This window comes from Rhinopithecus roxellana, chromosome 1 (genome assembly GCF_007565055.1).
Source record: "Rhinopithecus roxellana isolate Shanxi Qingling chromosome 1, ASM756505v1, whole genome shotgun sequence".
NCBI lineage: Eukaryota > Metazoa > Chordata > Mammalia > Primates > Cercopithecidae > Rhinopithecus > Rhinopithecus roxellana.
Genome location: NC_044549.1, coordinates 29,823,765 through 29,839,202, shown reverse-complemented (window position 1 = coordinate 29,839,202; position 15,438 = coordinate 29,823,765). Strand labels below are relative to the sequence as shown.

The following is a 15,438-nucleotide window of genomic DNA, read 5'->3' as shown; positions in this document are numbered from 1 at the left end:
ATATTGAATCATGTACTTTAAATTTCCTAGAAGGGCTTGTGATTTAAAGTCCTGATTTTGTAAAGCATATCATACTTCTCTTTTACACTATTTTATGTTTTTATAATTTTTTTGTAATGGCTTTCTTTTGGGTGAAGGACATCTTTTTGTAACAATAACATTTTAGTACTTTTTTTTTGTTAATTACAAAATTTAAAGCTTACTGGACTCAAGCGACTTTTAACCAGCCTCTTGTGTTTGAAACTCCAAAATACGGGGATATATTCTGTGTGTGTGTGTGTGTGTGTGTGTTTTAAAAATACATTTTAAGCTAAAGTGTTGTCCTGTGTCCTGAGGTGTTTGGAGACTCTGAGACATTGCAGATGATGCTTTCTCTTGTATAGAAGAGCAGATGTGTTTTTGATAAATGAGGCTCTTTTGCTTCTGTTACCTGTTTACTAAATATAGAAAGAAAATTGCATACTGAATATTCCCTTAATGCTGTGATAAGGTTGCTGATTGAAATATCCGCATCAGGAAATTAGAAGCAAGCATGGGAGCCTTAAGCTAGTATGATTCCACCCTCAGATAACTATGAACCTCCAAAATGTTGTAAATACTGAAGGCTGTCTGGAACATTCTGTTACCGAGGACTTGGCATTGGAGGGTACAGGAGAGAGTGACCCGAGGCCATTTTTGAGGTTATTTAAGGAGCAGGCTTCAGCAGAAAGATTCCCCAGAAAAATACAGATTGGTGAGGCACGCAGGGGCTTCCTGCCAATTCCTTTGCCTGCAGATGGAGCCTTATGGCCTTTTAGTAGGCAAGGATTTTGATCAGTATTCTTCAGAAATATTTTTGTCTTTAAATAATACAATTTTAATGAAAAATCTTCTGGGGGAAAAAAACTCACTTGAAAAAACATGCTTATAAAGTAATATTAAAAGGTCAAAGTTTATTTCAGTGATAGATACTAAGGCCCTTAAGTTTTTATTTTGTTAGAAGTGGACAGGATATTTTGGCAAAAGTGTTTTTAACCCTGGCTTCATAACGGAGGGTATCTAGTTCCAAATCTTGACCATGCTGAGAGAGTTGTATCTAGAGTAACTTCTTATTTCATTAGATGTCTGGAACTGGAGAACATTTGTCTGCGAGTATCTTAAAGCTTTTACATTGATTACACACCTGGTTTAACTTCTTGTTTTCTCTTTATTTCTTCAGCACCACTCACAGTTTCCTTTTTGGAGCACTGGCTGAATTGCTGGACAATGCAAGGTAGGGTTCATCTGTGAACAGCACTTACTGAGGGAATTTCATGACCAAACTCTTGTCTAGTTACATGGAAAGATAAAAAGATCATGTCATGTTTTCCCATCTGGAATGTTTTGTGACTTGATTTCCTACAAAATCAAGGTATTCTAGGGAAAAGGATAGTTGAGAGAAAGAATTATTCAGCTTTATTTAATTTTTATTTATGATCAAACTTGAAGTCTGTTTTTATGTTAATAACCATTTAATAGTACATATTCATTTAGATATTTTTGAATTGTATGTCAGTGTATACTTGTCTTGAGAATTTACACATGGATTTGGGCATTTATTGAAGTCTGCATTGAAGCAAATTGTGTAGTTAAGAAAATAGCTAACTTGTTGATCTCTTACTATGTATCAGACATACATAAACACTTTATATATGAGCATTATGTTGTGCATCCTTACATCTACACTCTGAGATGGGAATTAATACCCTAGTTCTACATATGTGGAAATTGATGCATAGAGAGATTAGATGATTTATTCAAAGTCACATAATTCATATTTGGCAGAGCTGGCATTCAAATGTTGGCTGTCTGGCTGCAGAACCTCACTATCACATTTTACTGTCTCCAATAAAGGTATTAATGATTAAGGAACCCGTTAGACAATTTAAGTTCTACTCAGTAGTGTATTTGTGGGAGCTTGTGAGGGGATAATTTTTTTTGTTGTTGTTAAATTGAATAAAGCATTTGACATGTTTTATATTGGTATTCCCTATAACTGAAGATTTTTCCTACTTCTTCCTTAGAAAGCAAAGTCCATCTAGGAGGTAATATGCAGTTGTTAGATCAAGGTTCTCAGTAGGAGCCTAAATTCCCTGCCATTGGTTGATAACAATATTTTGGCTTTTTTGTATTTGTTCCCCGTTTTTTGCCTTAGGTGGGAGATGACCCTTCTGAGAGTGTGACAACAAAGTGTAGTCAATTAACCAGCCATCCAGAAATTCCTGCCCTGCACTAAGTGGAAAGTCGTCATCTCCTCCTTTTAGGAAACTGTCTGTTGAGCTAATGGAATCATAAAAAGGGAGGGAAGCGGAGAAAAAGAATAAAGTCTGTTGTTCAGAACCATGAACTCAGCTTGGAAAGAGCTAATAAGGATGAAGCCAAGATAGATGAACACTTCTGATTAGTTTCCCTAAAGGAGCTTAGGGTTGATACTGTTTCTTCTGCTCAAAGCTTGGAAGCAAGGCTCTTCCTATGTCATCAGTCCTGCCTCCTACTGAATGGCCCACTTTCAGCAACTTGACATCAGAAAGTCTGAAAGAACACATTTGTCGATTTTTCCAACTGTCTTTTCTCCTTTGAAATTGTTTATTTCAGTCATTCAACAAAGGAGGACAAGTAAAATCAGAATGTAGAAGAAGTAGAACAATGGAAACGGTTTATGTAGTAGAGGGTGATTGGGAAAGAAAGATTGACTTCAGACATGTGATCCATCAACCGATTCTTAGAGCAGCATTTGTAAGCTGGCAGCCCCTTGACCAGGTCCAGCCTGTCTTATGTGTGTTTGGCTCATAGTGAAAGTTTGCACAGTGTTTATAAAGAAAAGGAAGGGAGAAAAAAAGAATTATTTATAAGGTTTAAGATATTGGAGATACCAAATAAAAACTTTGGGCCCTCCGCCTTCCTTGAAAGATTAGGAGGAGTAGCAATCTCAAGGCCATATTCCTCCACGGGATCAGGGGCTGGAGGTGAGTAGCAGGTGCTCTCATGGGACCAGCCTGTGCCTTCAGCTTTGCCTACAGTTTTCCCCCGTGGACAACCTCAACCCTTCAGTCCCTTTTTCTTCATAGACATTTGAGTTTTCCACCACTGCTTAGATGCTAGTGTTTGACATCAGAAGAAGCTATTTAGCAGACCTAAGATACTCAGTTGGTCTTACGAAGGAGAGTTCCTATGTTATTCTAAGAAATTCTTTTATATCATTGTATTCATTATTTTAATGATTTCCTGTAGTTTTAAAAATTAGAACTGGAAGATATTAAAAGAATATTGGTAGAGAGAGGAGAAGAATATGTGGTGATATAGGAAGGATTTGTTAGGGTCCGCTTCCTAATACAAGAGCTCTTCAGAGAGGAAGTGTCCTGGGCTAAAGAACAAAGATTATTATAAAATGTCTTAATATATGATAAAGGTGAATTATTTTATGCCTTCATCTGTGGAAGTGCTGCATAAAAAAAATCTCTTTAAAAACTTCCATTTCAGTACCTTGGCATTTATTAAGCATTTATTGTGTACATGGTACTTTGTGTAATGCATGATTATATAATGGAGATATTGATACCTATGTGTTACGGAACTATGGTAAGGATTGGAAGAGAATTTTCAAAAATACGTCATTCAGTGCTTACTTGATACATGGGAGGTGCTCAAGAAATGGCAGTGGTGACTCCAGAGTGTCTATATAGGGAGGACTGAGAAGCAGCAATTGGCTAGAGGAAGGAGCTATATGGGACTAACTTCTAGGCTTGTGGAGTGCGTACAGTGTACCTACTCAGATTTGTTTGGGGTAGTTTTGGGTTTAGAACTGATGGAACTTTTGAGAGACGCTCAGGTTTCCCCACCAGAGTTACGTAGTTGCTGTTGTTGCACTGAGCTTCCTTTTAGACTCCTCCCTGCCTTAACTTACCTTCTTACTCATCAGCTAAGTCTTCCTTGCCTATGCCTTCTTCCTTTCTGTCACATCCTCGATATTGAAGCCAGAGTCTTCTGGCCCTTTCTCCTTTTGTATTAAAAATTTTACTTTTAAAAATAATTGTAAAAAAAATACAAAAATAATATCTGTGAATTTTAGAAAATGGAGATTTTTTTTTTTTTTTTAAACAATCTTCATCAGTACTCTCATCACCTAGAAGAGGGGTCAGCATCCTTTTCTGTAAAAGACCAGATGGTCAATATTTTCACCTCTGTGGGATATGGGGTCTCCTTTGAAACTACTCAACTCGGCCCGTTGTAGTGCTAAGGCAACCTTAGATACTATGTAATGAATGGGCATGATTGTGTTCCAATAACACTTTATTTACAAGCAGTTGTTGGGCCATTTTGGTCCGTGGCTGTAGTTTTCCAATCTCTAACATAGAGAAAACTCCTATTAGCATTTTGATTTCTTTCCTTCCATGTATGTTCTTTAAATGTCTTCTTATAATACACTATCGCCTAGTAATTTGATTTTTCTTTTTTTTGGAACTAAAATATGAAAAACATTCCATGACTTCTGGATTATTTGCCAGCCAGCTTTTTTTGTTGTTTTTTTAAAAAAATTGTATCCATTTTGTTAGTTTTTTTGTGTAATTCCCACTAAATTCCATCTCCTCTTTCACATTTCTGAATTGTAGTCTTTTTCATATTCTCAAATTATGACTAATCATAGGTCTTATGATATAATAGCACAGTGAAACATTTTAGAAATTGATTTTGAAGCAGTTTAAGTGGATTTTTGTATTGTTTGATATCTGACAATAGGTTATACCTTATGTAAGCAATTCATTTCATATTGAAGCAATAAAATTTTTATATTGTTTCCAGGGATGCAGGGGCTGAAAGGCTTGATGTCTTTTCAGGTGAGCAGATTTGCTTTTTTCTTTTATATTCTTCTGATGGAAAGCCTGTAGTTATTTGCTTGTATTTTATTTCATGAAATAAAACCACATTCTATAGCATTTTAATGTAATCTAAGTGCTTTGTGGGTACAGTGACCCTGTGGGGAGCCAGGGTGAGGAAAGTATGCTCTGAGAGTCAGATTGTGTGCTAAAGGACCCATTTACAAAATTAGGTCTTCCAGAGTTTTGTGAATGTATCAGAGTGATTTGGAACACTCAATTTGCCTGCCATGAGAAACAGTTTTATTTTTAAAAAGCATACTAAGTTAATGGTTATTCATAATTAAGCATACATCATTCCCAACTTATTAGTTTTAAAGTGTGTACGTGAATGTGCGGTATGAGGGCTAGAAAATCTCTTTTCTTTGCTGACTTTATTCGTAGTCATCAAGTATTTTTGCACTCATTAGTTATCTCATTAGACTATGATGCTAATGAAGTTAGGTTCTGTGATCCAGCTGTGTAGTTAACACTACCTAGAGAAATGCCCAGGTAGTCACGCTGCATCCCTACCACTTTTCTGTCAGCTGTTCTGCAATATTGGCTACTGGTCACGGGTGAGAGGATATGCTCCATGATCTAAATCCATATCTCTGTTTAAAAAGCACCTCAGTTAACTGAGTGTTCTGAGCCAGAAGAGTGCTTATGCTGCATGAGGAAGATAGACGTGGACCTCTTGAGATAACTGAGGAAACAATAAATGACCCTCTTCATCTCCTTCTCCTCTCCAGGTCCTAAAAAACTTGAGAAATAAAAAAAGAGTCAGCCTTTATTGCTGATAAATGTTAGGCTGGAGTATTTAGCTTAATGTGAGAGAGCAAATGGACTTGCAGATCAGACCCCGGGATCACGCAGATTCACCCGCCCAGTGGAGTTGGGCGTCCTCTGAAACTTGTCTGCCCTGGGACAAGGGGTCAGGACTCATGCTGTCTGCAGGCAGCTTTCTCCCAGGAGGAAAATGCAGGTTGGGAACTGAGCCTCCCAGTTTATTCTTCCCTAAGTGACCAGTAGGTGAGTGAGCTCACCTCCACAGGGAAAAAGTGAGTGAAGGCACAGAATAGGGCCTTTCTAGTGAGAAAAAGTCATCTTCCCTTCCATATCCAATTATATAGAGTAAACTAGGATGAACACTCTTGCCTAGGAGAGACTCAAAGTATGGTGGGAACACACAGAAAGAAGAAATTATGCCTCATATTAAGGGGCTAGAGCTTGAAATATGGATGTGATTTTTGTCAGATACTCCAGGAAGAAAAGAATATTCCTGTCTAGATAATAATTATGAGAAAACAAATGGATGTAGGCTAGTTCACAGATTCATTAATTTATTCAGTAATAATTTATTGTCTACTATTCTAGGTGCTGGGGATAGTGCACTGAGCAAAATGTTGAGGTCTGTGTTCCCCTGGAACATATATCCTAATGGGGAGAGATAGACAGCACAGAAATGAACAAATAGGTAATGTACCAGGCAATGATAAGTGCTAAAAGGGAAAAACATAAAGCAGGTTAAGAAAACAGAGAGCCATTGAAGGGGTATACAGTTTTTCACGGGGTGGTCTAAGAAGGTTTCTTTAAATAGCTAACGGTATCAGCAAAGACCTGAATGATGTGAGGGAGGGAGCCACACAGATACCTGGTGAAGAAGCACTCAGGGAATGATGCTGAGGCTCGGCTGACTCGCACTGAGTGTCAGAACCAAATGAATGAGCATCTTCAATACCATACTAAGGTTTTTTCTGCAGTCAATGGACCACTGAAGAACTTTGAGCAGTGTCAGTTTTCTAAGTAGACACGTGCTCTTTTCTTTTTTCAGAGAAGAATACTCATTCCAGAAATACCTTACAAGAGAGTGTGAAGAAGTATGAAAGTAAGGATAGCAGGGAGATATGGCTATGGGAATTACCTAGGCAAGATTTCATGAGAATTATGATAGGGCAATGGTACTAGCAATGGAGGAGGAGAAACAGATGTAAGCTGCATTTCCTTCAGAGCACGCACACAATTGATGGAGGGTTGAGAAGACTTACCCATAGTCACAAAACACAACAAATGTAATCAGAATCCATGCATTATATTCTTTGGAGTTTGTGACTGGAGACCAGCAGGGAATGAGAGCGTTTATTTCACCCCACTTTCTCTGAGTACTCAGCATCATCATAAACAAACAAAATAAGATCTTGACCAAGTTGAGATTAAAGTGGCACTTCTTTTTTTTTTTTTTTTTTTTTTTTTTGAGATGGAGGCTCACTCTGTTGCCCAGACTGGAGTGCAGTGGCACCATCTCGGCTCGGCTCATTGCAACCTCCGCTTCCCAGGTTCAAGCAATTCTCCTGCCTTAGCCTTTCGAGTAGCTGGGATTACAGGCCCACACCCGGCCAATTTGTGTATTTTTAGTAGAGATGGAGTTTCATCATGTTGGCCAGGCTGGTCTCAAACTCCTGACCTCAAGTGATTCCCTCTGTCTTAGCCTCCCAGAGTGCTGGATTACAGGCGTGAGCCACCACGCCTGGCTGGCACTTCCTTCTTTTTTGTGTTTATGTATATTTGGCAAAAAACTGAACTTATAGTTCAGCTTGGCTTAAAATGACCTATTCATGTTTTTATTGGTTTACCTATTCATTTTTTATTGAGGCAAGCCCTCATATGGCTATCAGCGTAGCAAACTGATCTTCTTAAAAAAAATGGATAAAAAAGGCAGGGACAATGCTTATGCATCAATACATAGAATTATTCTGGGGATACAAAGTTAATCTAAGATTGGACTACTTTTCAAATTATTTACTGTAGTCTTGAATTCTTGTCAATCTTACATTTCTGTCAAGTAATTAATTTGAAGGCTATACAATTCAAATGAAATATGTTTCACTGTGGTGTTTTATACGTTTGTGTGTATTAGTTCCAGTAAACATGGATATGCATTCGGTACTTTTTTTTAGTGCTTACTAAATGCCAGGCACTGGGCTAGGTGCTGGGTTTACACTCTTAAGGAACTGGCATTTTAGTGTGGAGCCCATGAAAAATGCAGTATGTAGCTGTACTTTGGTGGGTAGAGGGCCCATAGCTTTCCTCATATCTCCGAGGGTACTGTGTTCCAAAAAAGTGTAGGAACCATTGGTCCAAAAGACAAATAGATATATGAACAGGTATTTTAATATACTACAAAAGTGGGAAAACAGAGATAAAAGGGACATTAATTATGGGCACTAATGACATGGAAGGATTAGGAAAGGCTTCCTAAAAGAAGTCTGATATGAACTAATTGAAAGAGAAAATAGGCATTCACCTGCTGAGTGAAGCATGGAAAGGGTGAAAGGGCATTATGTGCAGCAACTGGAATATGGAGACAATGTAGAAAAAAATGTTTGAGATGTTAAAGATTTGTTCAAGGGGAGTATTTGTGCGGGAGTGGAAGGTGGCAGTATGGGCAAGTGAGGGGAAGACAAGAAATGAGCTTGGAGAGTTATCCAGAGGGCCAGGTCATGGAGGACAAAAAAGATTTATTAGGTGGTTGGATTTTATCCTGAGAGCAGTGGGAAGCCATGGAGAGGTTTTAAGCAGGAGAGCAGTGAAATACACAACTGATGGAAAGACTGGCTGCACCCTATGACTGTAGGGAGAGCAAGAAGGTAGGGAGCTGTTGTGATCCAGAAAAGAGATGGTGGTTTCCTGAAACCAGACAGTATACTGGGGATAGAGAAAGTGGTCAAATGGGAGTCATTAAGGCAGTGAAATCGAGAGGACCAGGTTAGTTGCCCATGTGTGGGGTGAGGAGATGGAGAACATGATGATGATCCTGAGGTTTTGATTTGGACAACTGAAGCTTAGGGGCAGGGTGATGCCATTTATTGAACAGGAAACAAGAAGGAGGAGAAAGTCTAACATAGGAGGAGGTGTTTGTTTTGTTTTGGACGTATGTAAGTAACAGGTGATAAAATATACCTGAAATTCAAATTCACAGTTTTAAGGAATTGAAATAAACAAGGCCAGGTTTCAGAGTGGATAATGGGGAGTATTAAATTTAGAGGCTGTACTTGTTTGTCTCCAATTCCTAATATGGATTTACAAAAAAGGAAAGTACTGTAGTATATGTCTGCTAGGAATCTTTGGTCTTTCCCAGCCATTTACTGAAGGAATACCTTTCTTTCTGCAAGCTCCTTTCAGGAGAAATATTTACAAAGAAGTGCAAATCAGCTGTGGCGGCTGTGCAGAGCTGCCTGAGGCTGAACCTGGTTTCCAGTCAGGTGGTTCCCAATCCTGGATGAACATTACAATAACCAAGGGAGATTTTACAAGAAAATACCAATTTCTGAACCTTATCCAAGACCAGTTACATTAGAATATCTCTAGTTGATTTCAATGTGCAACCAAGATTGAGAGCTACTGCCTTATGCAGAGAACTCAACAGAGTTGGATTCCCGTCATTGAACAGTGAGGAAATATCAACCTCAGAGGGAGGACTAAACAGAACAAATACCTTAAAGGGGAAGAGGAGGAATGTCCTGACACGGAAGTTGAGGTAAGCAGACCAGAGGACTAGGTAGAGAGAAGAAACTGGGAAAATGAAATGGTAGGCCAGGTCCTAAACGTTTACAGACAAAGAATTAAATTAGAGAGAGAAGGGGGAATTAGAAGTGGGCACATCACCACGAAATTATAAACCCAGAAAGATTAAGTATGTTTCATAAGTATGTATTCATGGCCTTTCTTGAAACTTATTTACTTTTTAAAATATTAATTCTAGGTGGCCTTTTTGTTTTGTTTTTTTTTGAGACAGGGTCTCTCTCTGTTGCCCAGGCTGGAGTGCAGTGGCGTGATCAAAGCTCACTGCAAACTTAAAGTATAGGCTCAAGTGATTCTCCTGTTCCAGTCTCCCAAGTAGCCAAGGCTACAGGCATGTGCCACCATGCCTGGCTATTTTTTTTGAGGTGGAGTCTCGCTCTGTCACCCAGGCTGGAGTACAGTGGTGCGATCTTGGCTCACTGCAACCTCCGCCTCCCGGGTTCAAGTGATTCTCCTGCCTCAGCCTCCAGAGTAGCTGGGACTACAGGCACACACCACCATACCCAGCTAATTTTTGTATTTTTAGTAGAGATGGGGTTTCACCATGTTGGCCAGGATGGTCTCAATCTCTTGACCTTGTGATCTGCCCACCTCGGCCTCCCAAAGTGCTGGGATTACAGGCATGAGCCACTGTGCCCAGCCTATTTTTTTTTTATTTTTAATTTTTAGTGGCCATAAGGTCTCACTATGTTGGCCAGGCTGGTGTTGAACTCCTGGGCCATCCTCCGTCCTTGGCCTCCCAAAGTGCTGGGATTACAGGCTTGAGCTGCCACATCCAGTCTCTAAGTGACTTTTGAACAGAGAAGTTGACTTAATAAATGTGCTGGAAATGAATCTATGGGGATAGAAAGCTTATCAGTGATTGCTTGAGGGAAAGGTGAAGGTGATGGGACATGAAAGGGTCCTAAGGGAGGGTTTACAAAGGGTCAGAAGGAAACATTTGAGGTGTGGATATGTTCGCTGCTGTGATTGTGGTTATGATTCCACACGTGTGTGTTAAAATTTGTCAAACTGTGCACTTTAAACATGTGCAGTTTATTATGCATAAATTATTCCTTTATAACACTGTCATTTAAGAAAGAGAAATGTACTAGAACTCATATGTCCAACTACTGAAATTATTTTCAGGGCCGGTTTACAAACTGGGCACTAAAATTAGTCTCAATAGTTTTAGTCGCACCTTTAACTTTATTTATTTATTTATTTTAGCATCAAAGTCTTACTACCTTGGGCAGGCTGGTTTTGAGCCCCCGGCCTCAAGTGATCCTCTTGCCTTGGCCTCCCAAAGATCTGGGATTACAGGCATGAGTCGCCACACCCAGCCTACCTCCAACATTTTTGTAAACCAAAGATTATATTATGTAGTTTAATGATATCTTTAAATCATCAAAATTGATTTCAAATAGCTTAGCCATTTTCAAAGATTAAATGCGTCTTCAAGAGGTTAAGTATTTGTTCCCATGAAGAAACACTCACAAATGGCTCTTATGGGAATTAACTACTTAGAAGGGAGCCTGATGGATTTAATAAGAATGGCCTAGATTTATTTTATAATTGTGCCTTGATGGAAGGGCACAAAGGTTGGTCAGTTGGAGCGAAGGATCCTGGGGTCACTACACCATCTACCTTTTTCCCTCCCCACAGAGAGGAAATGCCTGACGTTTAAAGGACTAGTCCAGTTCCAGAGCAGAACATGTCTTGCTGTATACATAATTTTTTCACATGTATTTTTTATGTTAATTTAAAGCCTTTATGTTAAAGCATGATTGTTTTTTCCCCTGCAGTTTCTTGTGAAGCTGTAGCCAAGACTCCACTCTGGGCTCCATCTTTGTGCCATAACTCCGTCACTCCATGGCTGCATTGGAGGAAGACGAGTAATTATTCTAGCAGCATGACTTTCTGACTAACAAATTAGCCCGATATTTATTAGTAATAACTACTTTTTTCTTACAGTGGATAATGAAAACCTGCAGGGGGGCTTCATGTTGTGTTTCCTGGATGATGGATGTGGCATGAGCCCTGGTAAGTTAATTATCTAGATACCTAACTGGCTGTTAAAGGAAACAGTCTGAAAACCTACAAAATGAATAAAAATAAATTGAGCTATCTATGCAAAAACAGGTATGGAGCTATTAAGGGAAATAAGCCCCAGACTTTTTGTTGAACTTTTTAAGTATCCCAGCTGGCAGAGTAAATCTATTGTAACATCTAAACCAAGACAAAAAGTAAATGTATGTAAATATTGTCAGAAAAATGAAAGGCAAATGTTACTGATTGTAGGAAATAAGCATCTGGGAATGAATGGAAAACAAATAGTCACTGAATGGACTGGAGATTGTTTTTAGCTCACCCTTTAGTTATTGCTTGGGAGAGCCCCAGGCCATTTCCTGTGCCTTTAGGCTATTTTTAATTTTGCTTACCCTTGAGGTAGAGGTTACCTCTCCTTGCTTTTAGCCTTGTTTTTTCCTCCACATTTTGGAAAATTTAGTTGCTTCAAATGAATGTTCCCATCATAAGGAATACATCTACAATATATTGCATGACTTATCTTTGTGTGTTCAAGGTTAGCACAAAGCTAGCACATTATGGGCACACAGTGTCTGTGTGCTGTGAAATTGAAATGTGATTCCATCTGAGGGCATTGGGCTGTTTTAGATATTGTTTTCCTGAAATCTTTAAACACGGTGTGTTCCACAAACTAGGGTTTTTGACCACTAGATTTTAAAAATGGTGAGAGAGTTCAAGTGATATGGAACTGCCGTGGTCTGTTCCACAACCGAGGAAAGGATGCGTCAATATGCTTAGATATTGATTTTCTGTTAGAAGCTGAGAATATGAGACATGGCAAATATGTGATTTCGGCTCTGAAGTTTCCCCTTGGTCTGAATAGTTGAAGAGTATTTATTAGCAAGTTTAGAAAGACTATTTCACCCAGTTTTGTTTTGACTTCAGATAATTTTGATTTTTCCGGGTCATTTTGATGAAAAGTATTCTTGGTCTTTTAGTGTTTAACTAAAGGAGAAGGAAGAGTTTGTAACAACAACAACAACAACATCAACAACAACAAAAACTCATGCTGAAAAAAGTGATTTTTCACTTCTAGCCTGAAGGTTAAGTTCTTGCTTTTGAATTCCTAAAATAAATGGCACAATGTATGTGATATATTCTAAGGGAATTCCTTATGAAAAGAAGCAACTCTTTTTATATGGGTCATGAAAAAAATGTTAGAAACACAGACAAATGATGAATATTCAGACCTTCAGAAGGAACTCACACTTTAGTTACATAGTAGCATCAAGTAGTAATAAAGGAGAAGGAAGATGACTAAAAGTAGAATCTATCCCTTGTTCAAAGGGAGCTACATCAATCTGGACCTGTAGAAAATGACTACAGTACTTTCTGGGGTTTTTTTTTTTTTTTTTGAGACAGAGTCTCACTCTGTGGCCCAGGCTGAAGCGCAGTGGCGTGATCTCCGCTCAGTGCAAGCTCCGCCACCTCCCGGGTTAACGCCATTCTCCTGCCTCAGCCTCCCTAGAAGCTGGGACTACAGGCGCCCGCCACCACGCCTGGCTACTTTTTTTGTATTTTCAGTAGAGACGGGGTTTCACCGTGTTCGCCAGGATGGTCTCGATCTCCTGACCTCGTGATCCACCCGCCTCGGCCTCCCAAAGTTCTGGGATTACAGGTGTGAGCCACCGCGCCCGGCCTCTGGGTTTTTAAAAAATTCTCTAGTCTTGCCCCTCTACAGTCCATTCCCCACACAGCATCCTGAGTGATTTTCTTTCTTTTAATGTACGTTTTATCATATTATTTTCCTGTTGAAAACCCTCAGTGGTTTTCTATTACTTAATACAATTTGTACTCTCAGCATCTCTTCCAAGGGCCTTACATTATTTGGCTCTATGCATCTCTTTGGCCTTTTCTTGTTCTTCTCACTTCCTCGCTTAGAACATTCCACCTGCACATGGCTGGCCCCTCATCATTTGAATCCATCTCATGTTAACCATCTGGCAGTGGGCTTCCCTGATCATTTTGTTTGCAGGCCACATTCCTGTTAATTCTCTATGCCTTTACCCTGGTTTTGTTTTCTTCACTTAATACTCTCAGTCAGAAATGATCTTGTTTATTAGTTTACTTTCAATCTGTTTCTCCTACCACAACATAATGTTGTCCAAGGCAGGAGCCATGCCTGGCCTGTTCAGTGGTTTATTCCCATGCTCAGAACCTGTTAACCATGCATGTGAGTTCATGTAGTGTGTAATGAACACATGGGATTTGGTTCAGAGCTATACTATGTCTGTATCAAGACTTACAACTTTGGGTTATAATCGTAGCTGTACCGTCTATCAACTCTGTGACCTTGGGCAGGTTTTTTAAACTCCTTAGACTTACATTTGCTCATCTGTGACATGCAGGTCATAATAATAATACCTTTCTTGTTTTGTTATAAATTTAAATAAACTGTGCATGTAAGTTTACAACATAGTACCTAGCACATACTAAACAATCAATAAGAACTAGCTAATGTTGTCATTATGGATATCCTCACCTAATGCCTAACCCCTCATAGGAACACATCATAGAAGGTCCAGTTAGTTTCAGAGAAGCAGAGTGTTTGGTGGCTTCTACACACCTCATACCATGTGCCTCTGAACTATAGCATGTCTGTACCCAGACTGACACAGGGTCCTCAGGACAATTCTTCAGCATGTATTCAGGTAGGCCAACAAGAAGAACATTCTTGGTCCTGGAGGTTGCTATTTATATATTCTGAAGTCCAAAGGATTACTGTGTAGAATTCCAGAACACATGGAGAGGTCAGGAGAATGACTTGGAACGTCTGAAATGATTAGCCTTCTTTCCCAGGTGGTATCAGAGCAGAGGCCATCCTGCCCCTCTTAGTCTCACATGGGCCTGGTTAAGGGTTAAATTTGTGGGGAAATTACTAGTGGTACAAATAATTACAACACTTATAATTTGGTGACACCCACCAAGTGCCAAGTTTTGTGTTCAGGATTTCACAAATACATCATCTCATTTAATTTGTTTCATTTATCTTCATCAGCAACACTGTGATGTAAGTATTTAAGTAGTTCCCTCTTCCAGAACATGGAAATTAAGGCTCAGACTTTTAAACTCTAGCTAAGGCCACATGGTTAGGTCTGTCTCATCTCTTTCAGTATACAGTTGTTTCTCGGTATCTGTAGGATATTGATTCCAGGACCTTTCTAGGATACCAAAAGCTGTGGAAAGAAAATGGCACGGTATTTCCATATAACCTATATACATCCTCCTGTATACTTTAAATCTTCTCCAGGTTCCTTATAATACCCAGTGCAGTGTAAATGCTATTAAATAATTGTAAAACTTTATAGTTTAGAGAATAATGACCAAAAAAAAAAAAAAAAAAGTCTGTACATGGTCAGTCCAGATACAACTTATTTTTTTCTGAATATTTTCAGTCCGAGATTAGTTGAGTCTGTGAATGTGGAGCCCACGGTACCTTGGGCTGACTGTGATACCATTAGGACCCTTGTCAGAGACTATGGATCCTGATGAAAATCCTTGTCTCTGGAGCTAGGGATTTGCCCTGATGTTCTGAGGAATGTGAGATCCTGACAACTGGGCCTCAGGCCAGGGTCAAAGAGTCTTCCTAACCACCTTAAAAGTCACTGTCAATTACAGATGAAGCTTCAGACATCATTTACTTTGGACGATCCAAAAAACGGCTGTCAACCTTGAAGTTCATAGGGCAATACGGCAATGGTCTTAAAAGGTGAGAATCTTTTTTTCCCTTAAGACATATATTATTGATACTGGGAACACTGTTTATAAAGCAGTTTACACAGAATGATGCAGGCGTGTAAAGCTTTAAAAAGAATATAAACTTGAGGCAGGGGACCTACTTTGTGTTATAATCTCCATATACAAAACTGGCTTTTTTTTTTTGAGGCAGGTTCTCACTGTGTCACCCAGGCTGGAGTGT

General features: G+C 39.2%; 1 protein-coding gene across 2 annotated transcripts in view; it reads left to right on the top strand.

The window, feature by feature from the left end:
* Positions 1 to 15,438, top strand: part of MORC1 (MORC family CW-type zinc finger 1) — a 188,230-nt gene that overhangs the window by 2,476 nt on the left and 170,316 nt on the right. For both annotated transcript variants that reach the window (XM_010386597.2, XM_010386598.1), the window contains exons 2-5: positions 1,199 to 1,252; positions 4,819 to 4,853; positions 11,406 to 11,474; positions 15,138 to 15,228. In XM_010386597.2, coding sequence (XP_010384899.1) covers positions 1,199 to 1,252; positions 4,819 to 4,853; positions 11,406 to 11,474; positions 15,138 to 15,228 — 249 coding nt within the window. The remainder of the gene's footprint in view (positions 1 to 1,198; positions 1,253 to 4,818; positions 4,854 to 11,405; positions 11,475 to 15,137; positions 15,229 to 15,438) is intronic.